The 15575-nt window shown below is 46.2% G+C and overlaps 1 protein-coding gene across 3 annotated transcripts in view; it reads left to right on the top strand.

Moving 5' to 3' along the window:
- Positions 1–15575, top strand: part of LOC144785991 (uncharacterized) — a 324665-nt gene that overhangs the window by 271011 nt on the left and 38079 nt on the right. For all 3 annotated transcript variants that reach the window (XM_078664896.1, XM_078664895.1, XM_078664897.1), the window contains one exon: positions 8911–9032. In XM_078664896.1, coding sequence (XP_078521022.1) covers positions 8911–9032 — 122 coding nt within the window. The remainder of the gene's footprint in view (positions 1–8910; positions 9033–15575) is intronic.

The raw sequence follows: 15575 nt of genomic DNA, 5'->3' as shown, positions 1-15575 counted from the left end.
ATTCCAAGCACTCTGCCTTCAGGATTGATAAGGCCTGCCATAGGAGTGACTGATAGGAGGATATGTGTCCATTTTAGGGTTAGATATAGGTATACTATATCTACAGCAAAGGGTGATTACACCACCTTGCCCCAGCTGTCGTGCAGCCAGTTGTGTCAGTTTTAGATGGCCAGCCAGGGGTGGCATAATACATGCTTCAGCCCCTGGTAGGCCCTGGGTACACCTATGCCCTGGATACCTAAGGTACACTGTACAGGGACTGATAAGGTGGCCCAGTACCAATTGGTAAATGCACCTAAAGTACATGGTTGTCAATTTAGAGAGGGAACCGCTAGGCTGTGGGTCTGATTAGCAGGCCCACAGCCAGGGAAAGTCGTAAACCAGTGAAGCAAAAAGCAAAAATCTGGGGTGACCATAGGATTGCAGACCCCACTCTCCTACATCTTACATCTACAAAGATCTAATTTAGCATACTCTTCAATTAGATTACATCTTGCTGCTATAGCGGCATATCTACAAAACAGACAACATTTGTCCTTGTTTAGAGTACCTGCAATGAAAGCGTTCATGGAAGGCCTTAAACAAATAATTCCTCCAATAATACCACCCTCTGCAGTATGGAATTTAAATATTGTTCTTACAAGACTTATGGGTCCACCCTTTGAACCATTGCATAAATGTGAGTTACAGTTTCTTACATGGAAGGTTGCTTTTTTAGTAGCAGTCACATCACTAAGAAGAGTGAGTGAGATCCAGACATTAACAATTCAAGAAAAATTTATACAACTGCATCATAATAAAGTGGTTCTAAAGACAAATCCAAAGTTTCTGCCAAAAGTCATTTCACCGTTCCATCTCAACCAATCCATTGAGTTGCCGGTATTTTTCCCACAACCACAAACCGTTGCAGAAAGGGCTCTTCACATGTTAGATGTAGAGAGCAATTCTATACTACATAGATAGGGCAAAACCTTTTCGTAAAACTAAACAACTGTTTGTGTCCTTTTCACCTCCACATAAAGGCAATCCGATTTCAAAATCAGGCATTGCTAGATGGATTGTTAAGTGTATTCAAATTTGCTACCAATAAGCGAAACGCCCTTTATCCATTCCTTCTAGGGCTCATTCTACCCATAAGATAGGAGCATCTATGGCATTCTTAGGAAACATACCATTAGATGATATCTGTAAAGCAGGTTCATGGTCTACTACGCACACATTTACAAAACACTACTGTGTAGAAGTGCAGGCAAAACAACAAGCAAGTGTGGGCCAGGCTGTACTAAAGACATTATTTCAAACTACTGCAACAGATGTGGGTGACCGCCGCTAAGGGAGAAACTGCTGTGCAATCTATGCAAAAGTGTGTGGTCTGCAGCCCATATGCCTCGATGGAAAATGCTACTTACCAGTATGCATCTGTTCTTGGCATGTAGGGCTGCAGAACCACACACGCCCACCCGCCTCCCCGGCTGCCTATATCTGTTCCAGTATTATCTTATTTAGATACACAATACGTGGTCTTCCTTATATGTAATGATACAACTCCATCATTTGCCCAATGGCGAAAACAATCTGAGGATGGAGTCGATGCCCATGCGCACTATGGTCTAAGGGAGGAGTCACCTAGCAGACAAAGACTCTTCTAAGACAACAACAAAGTGTAATCATCCGGGCCCACCACCAGATGGTGATCTAATGCAAAAGTGTGTGGTTCTGCAGCTCTACATGCCAAGAACAGATGCATACTGGTAAGTAGCATTTTCCTTCTGTAGCAAAAGTAAAATCAGTGATATGTGGGTTACACACAGATCGCAACACAAAGCTCCTAACTTCACTTAAATATTCAGTCTGAGCAAAACATAACATTCTTTATCTGTTAATTTTTTGCTGACAATGGACGCAGGGTTTGTCTTTATTGGTCAACCATGGATGTAGCTTAGTCAGCTTAAACTGATCGCGCAGATAAGGGAAATTTACTTAACTACCACAGGCCAATCTAATAACTCTGCAGTATTAGTGACTGTCCCAGCGTTCTTCCCTCTGACGTCAAATGTGCCGTTGGTTAAAATGCCCCCTTTATGCATGTTAAGTTAAATTGACTCTCCAGGTCAGCGATGTGATTGTAGATCTTATTTGAGCCAAACAAATTGAACAAAATCTGTGTCGCAGGGTAGTTTAGGGCCTCATTTAGGCTTTGGCACAGGGGTCAGAACCCGTAAACCAGGGGTCTTTCTTCCCAGCAAAACATGTGGTTCCCCCATCTTCTATTTAGAGTTGGGTAACTGCCGAATTACTGTCAGCGGAACCTCTGCTGGCTCTGCCGGATGCAAGTCTAGACCCAGTGGTCCATCTGCTACAGGACTGTTGTATTACAGTGTCTTTCTTCCTGCCATATTGAGGTGGAAACAGGCAAGGAAAATATTTAATGGCCGACAAATGCATAAAAAATCCTTTCTGAGTGTCGAGGTCATTTACATTTTGTTGAGTGAAAGTAAACTCTCGCTTTGGGAGTTTTTCTCTGAAAAAAACAGCTTGCAGAGCAGCTACTTTAAATATGGTGCCTGCTCAATAAATCTTAAGTGCTGTGAAAGGAGATGTCGCAGCAGTGGCTCCTTTCATAGTGTAGAGTTTGCTGCAGGCAAGCTTCCACAATATGATCGATAGTACTTTGCCATGCTATTACAGACCTCCAGAGTCTAAATAAGAGTCTAAATAAGCCATTAGTCCCATGAGTAACTATGAATGTGTAGCTAGATCACACATGAGATTTAACCTATGATTACAGGATTTTAGGAAAGCTTGCTGGTACGTCTCACTCTAGAATCTCAAAAGCACAGTCAGGAATATGGCTTCCTCCAACATGGCTATTTTAGATCCTTCCTCGCACTGATAACTTGAGCAGTGGCCCAAACTCAGGTGTAGGACTATTCTGCTGGCCACTGCCTTGCAACTTTATCGATTTCTCCCACACAAGAACCTCTTTAGACCTGCTAATTTATCTTGAGCTGCTTGACGTAAGTGGGGTGTGTGTCTGAGAGACTCTGATGTTATTCCAGCGTGTGTATTTTGAACTTGGCAGTCTTGCTGATCTATTAAATTTCAGGCACTAATGTTGCCTGAAGTGTCATGAAACTTTATGGCCTAATTGTTGGATGCATTTCAGGTTCTATATTTCATTTTTGAGTGTGCCTCACTAGACCGGGTTTCAGTAGTCTAGTTGGCCCATATGCCTTTGTGTTTTTTAGGTCTCGCAGAGAGACCTATTGCCACCCATCCACAAAGCTGACTTTTACGATCCGGATTTGTAGAAGTGCACGTGCTCGTGACAGCGCTTCTATCCCCCTGCCTTGCTCTTCAAAGGCTCCCCTTACCATTTGCTTGATGGCCGGGACTCTCTTCAGGCAGCTGATTGGCTGTCCTCAAGGAGGATTCCCAACAGTTCACGAGCTCGTGGACAAGCTTTCCCGATCCTTCCCCCTGCCAGCAGCATTTGGCACATCAAAGGCTTCGCTGCCCCGCCCCCCGTCGTCACTTATTCACGGCCGCAGGCCGTGCCTCCCTGTGCGTCACTTATTCACGGCCGCAGGCCGTGCCTCCCTTCTACTTCCCCTGCTCTCTTCCCCCAGTGCTTGTTTGGTAAATGTTCCTCTTGCTCTGGTCCTGAGTTGCGTTTATGCTCCGTCTGCTATAAAGAATGCATGCACTCTGCGATGCCTGTCATTAGAGATACTTGGAAACATGTCACCGCTCATTTCGGTAGATTGCCCTCGATTGAGCCTGCCAGCCAGTCCTGCTAAAATAGGTTTGCGCTCTTTCTATCTGTTTTGGATCTTCCCAAACTCAGACTAGTGACCTTTGCTCTCCAACTAAAACGGATGTGGGTATATTGATCCCTTTACTCTTCAGCGATTACCCTGAATCGCCTTGCAGCCCGTTCTGCTCATAGCTTCTTTTGTGTGCAGATTTTATATAACGCGATCTCGACCCGCAGGTATTGGAGCGCTTCACATGAGCACCAGCCATCTGTTCCACAGCCTTACTCTGATTTCTCCTCCCCCCCTCCCCAGCCAGCTTCCCCCAGGCCGTGTTCCCTCCCACCTTTCCTCCTCTGTCCCTCTCTTGCATGTAATATATATGAGACAAGTTTGATGCTTTTGTTAATTTTAAATATTTAGCTTTACTGCGCGCAAACACGCTGACTACAGCTTCTGTCAGTCAGCTGCACGTTTTTTATTCCATCTCCCCCCCCCCCCCCTCACTCTCATGGGCCGTGACTCGCATTTCTTTGTACATTCTCCCTTCTTGGTGCTCGCCTCAGTTTTTACCAGACACTCTCGCGTCACCCCCTGTCCCCCTGTTTTCCTACGGCCTCTTTCATTCCCTCTTATCCACGATTTTCTTCTCGACCACCACCGCAGCATCACTCAGCACCACCGCAGCATCACTCAGCACCACCGCAGCATCACTCAGGGCCTCCACAGCATCACTCAGGGCCTCCACAGCATCACTCAGGGCCTCCACAGCATCACTCAGGGCCTCCACAGCATCACTCAGGGCCTCCACAGCATCACTCGGGACCACCACTATCGGCCTCCCTCTATCTATCACCCTCCCTCTATCTATCTATCGCATCACTCTATCTATCGCATCACTCAGCACCACCACAGCATCAATCTGTGCAACCATTCAACAACAACTGGTTCAAATATGTTCTCTCAATGTTTCAAGCTTTATTACAAATGTCACAAAAAGATGTTAATATTTCACTTCTGTTCTTGGATTTTTGTCACAATAAAATACACTGAACATAATCTTCACAAGTCATTTACAAAAGTTTAAGCTATTGCCATTATAAATTAGAATCACTTTTATTTAAGTATTAATTATTTAAAAAAATTAAAAGCCATTGTTATTTGTAATATCAATGCATCTAAGTCAGGTAGGAGGAGCCAAGATGGCGATCGGGATGGCTGCATAACCGCTTGGCTCAGTGAGCCCTCCCGCCACGCACATATATCCTGGCGATAAACCTGAGCAGTATTTGCTAATTTAAGTAGGTGAAGGGAAGCGTTCACTTACCGTCTGCTTTTGAGGCTCCACCGCGCAGTAGACCCGAAGAACTGTCTCCGTCTCTTTGGCGGCCTTCGAGGTGCTGAATCCGGGATCTCGAGTGAGGGGAGTGTCCGGCCGTGATTGCAACACCAGCGGCCTCTGGTTGCGATGGGAAGCCGGTCGGAGAGAACCTGTGATCTGCGAGCAGGTAGAGATGATACCAACCCACCACCAATAGTGGGTTGCCCTGCGGGAGGTGCGAAATAGCTGGGACGGAGAGAGTCCATGATGCCCAGTTCCCCTTCGGTGTGATACCCGGTTATGTTAACAGCCCTCCCTGGGACCCGGTGGGTGACTCCCGGGCAGCGGGGAGCTTGTTTAGCCTTTCGGTGACTCTCCTTTCTGCTGCCTGCCCTGACTATTGAAATCCCGCTGTGAATCCTGCTGATCCCGGGGGTCGGACCCGCTCCTGCAGTGCGGTGGAGGGGAAAGAGAACGTGACGGCTGAAATGGCGGATGATACTTTCCCGTGCACCCGTCACCCGGGCAGAGAAACCGGTGCACAAAAGAATCCCGGGGTCTGGCTATGTGAGAAACCGCCCATGCCCAAACATATACTGGCTGCACTAACAACCCTGCAGACAGCCCTGATCCGGGAGGCCCGAGATTTGGGACAAAGGATGGCCGCCATTGTTGTCCCGCCATCTTGTAACGGCACGGATCGCTCTCAAGGAGGCGCCGATGTGTCTGCCTCTGCTTCATCGACGTATTCCCCGGATGAGTCTACATTCTTAGAGACGTGGATAGATTTGGTTCATGAGCTTACTGTGGATGCATCTGTGGCGCATGTGATTGTCTCACCGGGTCCTTTCCCTGATCGGCAAGTGGAGGAACAGCATCGATACACGGCTTGGGCGGCCCAGTCGGGGTTTTGGCGCTTCCCGCATCGTGTGTTTCCCTTTCCGTGTCTGGCGGGACTGTGTTCGGACTTGAGACTGTTGGCGGTGTTGACATTGTTCCGATCAGACTTCCGCCATGCATCATCGGCGAAATTTCGGTGGCTGGGGTCCTATGGAGCGGCGACACTGCCTGATCCTCCCGGTGTAATCGGACCCTTTGTGCTACTTTGTGTCCCGTTTGAGGGATGGTTCAACGTTGGTACTATTGACAAACGAGGCCAGGGGTGAATTTGATTGGAACATGGAGGGACTCATGGCTGGTTGATGGTGATTTGAGGGGCGCTTAGCGGGGTTGTCATTGATTGCGTTATACGTGATTGCTGCTACCTGTACTTCTTTTACCATTACTGTTTATACGATTTTTGCACGCGGAGGTGGGAGGGGCCGGATGACCAGATCGAGGGCTCTTCTTTTTCTCTTTTTCTTCTCTGTATTTCGGGTCTCTTATTTAGGGCGACCGGCACGCTGCTGGGGGGGTAGGCCGTAGCCTTTTGCAGGGGTGCAGGGTTGGGGGATGGGTTTGTTATTTTGTTCTATCTTTGTTTCTATGGCCCTTTGCTCTTTTCCTTTTTCGATGTCGTCATCTTCCATGTCTCCCATATTGTGTTTCGCCTTGAGGGGTGGGGCTAGTTCGCCATGACCGCTTGGTGTTTATTGCATCTATCCTGACTCATATACCCCCTCCCCCATCTTTTTCATCTATGTACATCACTGGCGTAAAATCTTTTGCTTTAGTTAGCTGTATTAGGAGTGTGTGTGATTATGCGACATTGATTTTCATTTTATTTTTCGTTATTACAAAATGAACAGTCTCAGATCCTTCTTATTGCATGGTACTTTAATTATATGATATATCCTGGATGCTACTCAGCTCTTGAACTCCGGACCGCTGTATGTTTTTATACTTCATTATTTTTAATCGATTTGAATAGCGGCCGGCCGGACTGGTTGTAGGCCCATGTTTGTATTTCCGTACTATAACAATAAAGGTTCTTAAAAAAAAAAAAAATACATCTAAGTCACGTCAATACAACATATATTGCAGTACAAATGCTATAGGTGTCACACTTGCGAAAGTTAAAACAATTGGCATTGTCAATGACAAAGCTATTAATTTAGCTATTTTCAAAACCAACACAATAATTGAAAAATTGTCATTTACAATACCAATAGCTCAAACTTTCCTAATGCGAGACCTATTGCATTGCAAATGCTTGTTTACTTTGTGGCCAGTTTGCCGACGATGATATGAAAATTTAACACACCTACTCCAAAGGGTTGGGGCTCCTGACATTATCCGTCTGAGGGGTGAAGGCGAAATCGGAGTTGAATTTGGCCTCAGAGTTGTTTTGTTTCTGAGAGTTGGCACCCCTCCCAGTTTATGGGGACAGAGGAATGATATTGAATACCTGTAAACACCTTCCAGAAAGAAGACTTTTCATTTAGATCCAAAGAATATTCTCTTTCATCTAGACCAAGATTTGTACCATGGTTTGTTTTGTATTCACAGCTATTCAAATATTGTTTTGTATATAATCTGTGCACATTTACAGTTGGACATGGTGAGTCATTACTGCTGCATTTTTGAAGAGGCTTAATGGAAATATGTGGCCTACATGTAACCTTGTTTGTTACAGATATGGTTGAGCTCATCTTGATTGGGAGGGATCATCCAGTGAGGATTGCGTGGATCTGTTGAGTGTGATAAAGATACCAAGTGCTTAGAACACCACTTCTGGTTACTGGTATTACTTCACTGCCTCTTGTGCTTCCTAAAAACCTTTTTTGGAATACCAAAGGTTATTCATCGCTCTCCAGGACACCTCGCTGGGGTTTTACCCACCTAAAACCAAGGGAAGCATGCAGGTTGTTTTCTCGCAGAAGAGATCAACAGAGGGAGCCTCACCCTCCTAGAGGGCATCCTCACCATATGTTTCCGTCACCTACACTCATGATCACCCAGCAATCCTGTCTTGTACTATCTTCAATAATCTCTATTGTACTTCAAAGCCTGAATGGGAGGATGTGTCACATTTGTTGTCACTTGTAAAGCATCACAAGCCATCAAGACCATCTTTGCTTGACGATATAACTTTATATGGAGATCTTGCCAAAAAAGCTGCTGATGTTGCGTCTTTCCAACTGCATTTTTACTATTGACCACTTGTGATAGTTGAGATCTTGGCAGAGTACTTAAAACAATTTGCTCTTATGCCAGGTTTGCTACGTTATAGAAAATAAACTTTACTTTCTGCCCACGGCTGCAGATAATCTGTCTTTGCAGGCTCATTAGCTATTTCTGGAAGTTTAATGGACGCAAAACTGTAGTTTCATAGCAAGATGGTCATTCTGTCTACCTTTTCAAATCTCAGATTTTCTAACTAAGCAGATGTTACTTATCAATGTATTTGCCAAAAACTGGCTTGCACCTATTTCAGAAGTGTATTGATACTCTGTTATAGGCTTTCTTACCACACAAAGCTTTATTCCTTGCTCAGGCTCAATAATAATAGCAAACCTGTTAACTCTATCAGGCAAAGTCGCAACACCTAGCAAAGTTAAACTGCAAATGTGTGGCTTTCTATCAAGCCCATACAGACTACTCACATTCTGTGTTTTTAAAGTAATCCCAAGTTTTGAATACATATAGCTATCCAGTAATATATATAACTGACTAGCTGTGTAGATGTAACTGAATGTTTATCATTTAGGTCTCTGCCATTAATGGAAGGAGGTGTGTTTGAACTCCGTGTTTGAGTTTTTCAGATAATTTTTTCCTTGCAACAGTTTTGATCGCTTTGCTTTTTTAGTATTTTCGAGAGGTTTGTCAAGAACCATGCTGCAGCCACTTGGGGTGCTGCAACATTTTAATGTTTCCTCATTTTACTGTTTTCAGAAAAATACATGGGCCCTAAGAGATCTTCTGGAGGCCATTACTCCGAGGAATGACTTAGTATACCAGTTCACCCAAAAACTTGCTGACGAACTGTGCGTACAAAAACAAACTGCTCTGCATGCGTAAGTATGCATTTATTTGACTCTGATGTTGAAATCCGGTTTTCCAATGTTAGAACCAAGAATACAGTATATTTTTTATTGCCTTGCTGTATCACCCTTGACAGTTTATGACCAAGCTTAATAGTAGCACCTCAGTTAAATCATCTAATTTATTTATTCATGTATTTGAAGTTTCTCTGTTGTAGGACTGCATCAAGATCTATTGTTTGAATTTTTTTTTTCCAGGTGTGTGAGATTTATCCCCTGTTAACTGATTTTCCTATGACAGTCCATGGACAACCAGTTTAGGGAGGAGTGATCTTGAGGCATGAGGTCATTTCTGCATGGCCGGGATTATGAAGTTTCTCCAGCTAGAGTATCTGGTAAACAGAACAAGGGGGAATTGGGAGTAGGATGGTTCCTGTTCCTCATTGTCCTGGACGGACAGTGTGTATTGCCCAAAGTTAATCTCTGGATAGGCCACCCTATCATGTCAAGAAATTGCTTAAGATCTGCCTTTGTATTTGTTATGGTGAGAGTTTGACAGGAGTGGTTCAGTGGGTTCTGGACAGTTCAATTACTGAAGGTACAAGTGAACGGGGAGCCATTTTAAGATAAGTACTGGGCATGGAGAAGTGTGGCTCAGTGGTTAGAGGCGGCAGACCCGGAAGCTGAGATCAGCCGTGGACCAGGGTTCGATTCCCCGCCTCGGCGGGTCTCGGGCTCAAAAATTCCATGGAATCGACAATTCTCGCTCCGGTGCCTACTCGACTCACGGGGTCACACTCTGCGACTCTGGGCAATAGCTTGCTTAATCTCCACTACGGCCCCTCGCGGCGGGATGCCTGGCTTTCACCTTGTGAATACCCTGCCGGGGTATCTCTCACAGGGGAATATCAGGACGGGTTCCCTAAGCAAGCGCCTTGAGACCCCTGGGTGAATCGTGCGCTATATAAGTCGAAATACATTTACATTTACTGGTCAAAACGAGTTTCCCAGCTACATAGTGGTTTCACTGCAGCCTCTGGTGTTTGGTTATCAAACACCTCATATTAATAAACCCACACTGATTCCAGTGATCAATACATGCACCTAGAAGGTACCTTGGAGGTAACCCCTGAAAACCTGATCACCACTAGCGTATTGTCTGACTGGTCCTGTCCAGCCTGTTGCAGATGATATGTTTCCGACCTCCTGGAGCTCTCTGAGGTCAGAAACCATGCCTGCTCTGGCAGGAGGTGTTATCACATCCTCCAAGTAGGTTGACTAGTAATCAGCATATCAAGGCAGGAGGCTTGAAGGCCTCCACCGCCTTTGATATGAGACCCTGACTTCCCACAGACAGGAGAAATACCACCCCATGCACAAGGCCCATTTGGCTCCAGGACGGGCGGGAAAATTAACTACTTAAAAGGCTTGTTCAGCCTCCGGCTAGTACCACCCCTAAAGCGGACTACCTGAAGTGAAATCGACTGGGAAAATTCCACCAGCTTGGTTTTTGGTGGAATTGGGTCCTTAGTCATATAGACAGTGTTGTCACCCTAAAGGTAGGCAGTCCGTTGGCTACTACTGGACACTCACTGTAACTCCCCTAAATACAGTATTTAGGTGGCCCCCCTGATTATTTTTTTTGTTTAATCTGTTTATTGAATTTTCATATATGTACACAGTATTTTACCAGAACCAGTTGGCAAAAAAATGCAAATTATATGTTGCATTGTATCAGTGTATAAATGGACAATAGCTATCTCAACCATAGCCATACAACATGCTAGTATACATTTAATATGATAGTCATATAACAACATTCGGGGCTCGCTACTGCTTCGATATTCAAGCAAGGTGCAAGTGTCTATTTCACACCTCCAGGTATTCCACCTGTAAATTTCTAGTGACTCCAACCGGCAAGTCATGGCTAATGATGTAGCTACCAGATCCATAACAATAAAACACGAAACATACAATCATGAAGGACAACAGGAAGGAACAAGGGAGGCTGGGGAGAGGGCAAAACAAGCCATATCTATAACCATAGTGCTATTTACACAATCCCAGCTGTGTCAATCCTAATGTCATATTTCTGCATACTGATCCATTGTATGTTATGTACTATACACATTTCAGACCACATTATTAACAATTCACCCTACGTCCTGTATGTGAACAGGATCAGTTGGTGCCAGAGGCAGTGGAGGGTCATCCGGAGTCAATGCTACTTGAAATGGGATACTTACGAACCTCCAGTGTGTCTTCTCTCAATAGTGAGGCCGCCTCAGCTTTGGCCCAATTCAGCATTGAATGAGCCCAGGCTGTAAGTGAAGGGTGGTCAGTTGCTTTCCATCGGCGCGTGACAAGCTGTTGGGCCACCACTAGCCCCAAGTCTAAAAATTGGGAGGAGGCCTTATGTTTCTTATTTCTGGGAAATATTCCTGTTATGCAAGCCACCCAAGTATTCAGCATTCTCCTGTCTGTGCTTGCGTTTAATAATTGAATCACACCAAACCAATAGCTTTGCAGTCTGGGGCAATACCATAGCGTATGTAAATGGGCAGCATCTACCATTATGTAACGCGGACAACAAGCATCCACCCTGTTAAATAACCGGTTGATTTCATCTGGGGATAGAAAGGCCCTATGGACTATATAGAATTGAATCCGCCTTAACCTTGCATTTCTGGGAATGTGTCTAGGGCTTTCCAGCAACACACCCCACTCTTGGGGTTTGCAGGGTCGTGCCAGGTCTAACTCCCGTTTGTTACACAAGGGTGTTAAATCGATGATAGTGTACTCTCAGATTCCTCAAACCATTTTATGAGGTGTCGCCCCGTACCCAGCACGTGGACATACTGCATCAGGAGGTGTGTCGGAGGTTCCTGCGAGATGTCACCCAAGTAGTGTCCTAATGTAGCTATTCAGGAGGGAACGGCCGCAACACACCTTCCATACACAGGTCACCCAGTGTGTGTATATCAGCGTACTGCCAGACTGTAAGTTCTGTTGTACAAGCTCTACCCCTGCCTTTCGGCATTACTAGAATCGGTATTGTGGGCGCATATGATGTAACATGTCTGGTGAGATATAAAGCTCTACGGAAGCATTTCTGGGCTATCTGTACCAGAAGAGGAAGAGACGGATGTGATCTGGTACACGAGTGAAAGACAAAAAGGAGCCTGTCCAGCTTGTACGGAGGTACACCTTCACTGTATCAGTAAGGTGGAGCTCCCTCATCCTGCTTGCCACCCACTGTATTTGGGACACCAAGTAATAATGTTTCATGTTGGGCAAAGCTAACCCAGCCTGTGTCTGGGTTAAGTGCAGTTCAGTAAGTGCCACCCTACAGCACGTGTTATTCCATATGAGGTCCCTCATCATCCCTTCCAGTGGATGAAAAAATTATGCTGGTAGATATAGTGGGAGGTTCACAAAGTAATATAGCAGTCTGGACAGCAGCACCATTTTTATAAGCTCCACCTTGCCGGCCACAGAGAGGTTGAGCGTTTTCCAGAATTCTATCTGGGGCCTTAAAGCTGCAATTGCCCTGGATAGGTTGCCATCCAAGAGATCTTGATCTGTCGTAGATAAGAACACCTAGATATCTAAACACAGCCGGTTGCCAAGCCACTAATGCACCATCAGTTGAGGGGCATCTGTGCCAGGAGTGATGGGAAATAAACATGATTTCCCCCAATTAACTCCCATTCCTGACACTTAAGCAAATAATTTTAGTGTTTGGTATGATCGGGGGTATCGCCTGTAAGTCCCTGATATATAGTAAGATATCATCCGCATATAGTGAAATGGCGTGCGTTTCTTCCCCTAACCGTATACCGCGTTGATCCACCAGTTGACGCAGAGCTATGGCCAGTGGCTCTGTGGCCAAGGAGAATATTAGTGGGGAAAGGGGGCCCCCCTGCCTAGTTCCTCTCCCAATCGGTACGGTCACTGAGAATGAAGTTCCTAAACAGACCCATACGGTGGGGTTTTCATTTAATAGTTTAACTAAACTTAAGAAGTAAGGCCCGAACTGAAAGCGTTGCAGCACCGAAAACATGACAGGCCATTCCACCGTATTAATGGCTTTCTCCAGATCCAGAACTGATCCCGCTGCTGGCCAGGTTGCTACAGCACTGCACATCAACAGGCAAAACCTACGAATATTTAGTGAGGTGCTGCAGGCCGGGACCAAGCCATTTTGATCCTGATGAACCAGGTCTAGAGTGACCAGGGCCAAGCGACCCACCAGGGCTTCTGCCAGTATCTTGTAATCTCCATTTAGCAGTGCTAGGGGTCGGTAGGCGCTTGTGTTCATGGGATCCCCATCTGTTTTTGAAAGGGTAATCAGAGTGGCCTCTGTCAAAGACGCTGGAAGAGCGGCCCCCTCTAATGCTTCTGTGTATACTCCCAATAGCTGCAGACCTAAAAGATCAGTCTTATAAAACTCATGGGGAAAGCAATCTGATCCTGGGACCTTGCCAGTAGGCAGCGCACGCATCGTGCCTTTGACTTCCTCCAGTGTAAGAGGTGTATCTAATTCTCTGCGCTGCTCCGGTTTCAGTGTAGGAAAGGTGAGACCGTCCAGGAAGGAGTGTGGGTTTGTGTCTGAGACGCTGAAGGCGCCTATGTAAGTGAGTGAAGTGCGTGGTCAGTTCTTTGTAGATCTCATGCTGCGTACATATCCGCCATCCAGAGTCCAAAGTGCAGTAATAAGGCTCGAGGCCTGATCCTGCTTGATCAACCAGGCCAATAAGGCCCCATATTGATCAGTTTTTGTTTTTTTTGGTACATCTTTTTTATTAACAATGTGCAAGAGACAATTACAATACAGTATACATGAGGCATGTTTGGAGATATCACAATTGTGAACCATATCATCAGTAATTGGGCACAACGAGGACAATCGACCATCTTCATCACTCTCACGTCCCCGGGGTCTCCCCTGATTGTCTGTACTTCCGCCAGGGCCCCCACACATTCTCCCATTTCTTGGTACACCCTCTGCTTTTGTATACAGTTTCTTGTGCCCTCTGGCACCAGTCAAGGTCCCGCTCCCATTCCTCTCACTGTGGGTGTATCTGCACTCCCCATCCCTGAGCAATATTTCATTTCGCCACTCCTGCTGCCCGAGCTAGCCATATTTCTATGCATCTGGACCAGTCAGTGTCCCCTTTGATCATTAGTAAAAGCCACTCAGGCTCCAACGGGACCGTCACCCACACCACCACAGACATTACCTCAATGACCCTCGTCCAGAACGGGATGATTTCTGGACACTCCCACAGTATGTGGAAAAAAATTCCCTCCTGCTGACAACCCCTCAAACACAGTTTCCCTAGGACTCTGTATTGCATCTTGCCAGTCCTCGTCCTCCATTTCTCCGAGATCTTTGGCCTGGGTCGACCGAAGCGCGGTCAAGGGGTCGGGTAGGTTGTTTATTAGTTTACGATGGACAGATTGATCAGTTTTAACGTGTGCGGTCATTGAAGGTGCAAAAGGGGGTGGATTCAACCCAGATCTTTTGACTGGGTGTGAGTGTTTGATTGGTTTGGATGCTCCGTCCATCACCACCCCCTTTTGTACCGCTTTTGGCTGCCATAAGTGTGGCAGGGTATGCTCAGACGTGAGTCCCTTGCTCACTTTGCCACTGGATTCAAGCAAGACGGGCTGAAGACGGCTGTAATGCCAGAAATCGGTCCTCGGAAGCTTGTTTCCGGTCCAGGGAAGGCATGGCTTGGCAGTTCGGGCTGGACTGTTCCCATGAGGCACAGGGTCAGACTGATTTGCATATAGCCATGTCTGAACTGGGGTGGCAGAGTGGGCTAAAGAACGGTGATGGATCAAACCCAGATCATTTGACTGGGTGTGAGTGTTTGATTGGTTCGGATGCTCCGTCCATCACCACCCCCTTTTGTACCGTCATTGAAGGTGCAGCATAGTTCAAACACCTCTGGTGTTCCAGGATTTGTGTGTGCTTTTTACACGCCTCTAGCAGCGGTGCGGAATCCAAGGCAACTTCTATTGCTCGAGATTCTAGAGTTAGTAAATCCTTTTCCACTACAAGCAACTCCGATTCCACTTGTCTCTTCATACCGCAAACCAGCCCCTGACATTTCCCACGTATTGTAACCTTCATGGCAGCCCACTCCACCATGCTAGATGTAGCTGTCCCTGTGTTAAGAGTGGAGTACTCACTGAGGGCGTCCCCTATCGTGTCTTTAAGCAGTGGGTCCTCCAGTGCAGACGGCTGTGGCTGCCACGTGGGGATGTTAGGAGGCCCCTTTTCCCATGCCACCAGTGTAACTTAATGCGGGTTGTGGTCAGAATGTGTACGACCCTGGTAGTCCGAGCCCGTTGTGTATGGGAATTGGGAAGGTGAGCTGAGGAATCTGTCTAGTCGTACGTGTAAAATCATGAGGCATGGAGTAGAAAGAATATATCTTTACATCCGGGTTCCGATGTCTCCAAACATCAACCAAATTTCGCCCACGCACTAGTATAGGTCACCCCCTCCCCCCCCCCCCCCCCCCTTCCCACCTGATGCTAGGACTTCACATTCGAAAGATTCAA

Source organism: Lissotriton helveticus, chromosome 10, assembly GCF_964261635.1.
Source record: "Lissotriton helveticus chromosome 10, aLisHel1.1, whole genome shotgun sequence".
NCBI lineage: Eukaryota > Metazoa > Chordata > Amphibia > Caudata > Salamandridae > Lissotriton > Lissotriton helveticus.
Note: the sequence above shows the minus strand (reverse complement) of the source record. Positions and strands in the feature narration are given on the sequence as shown.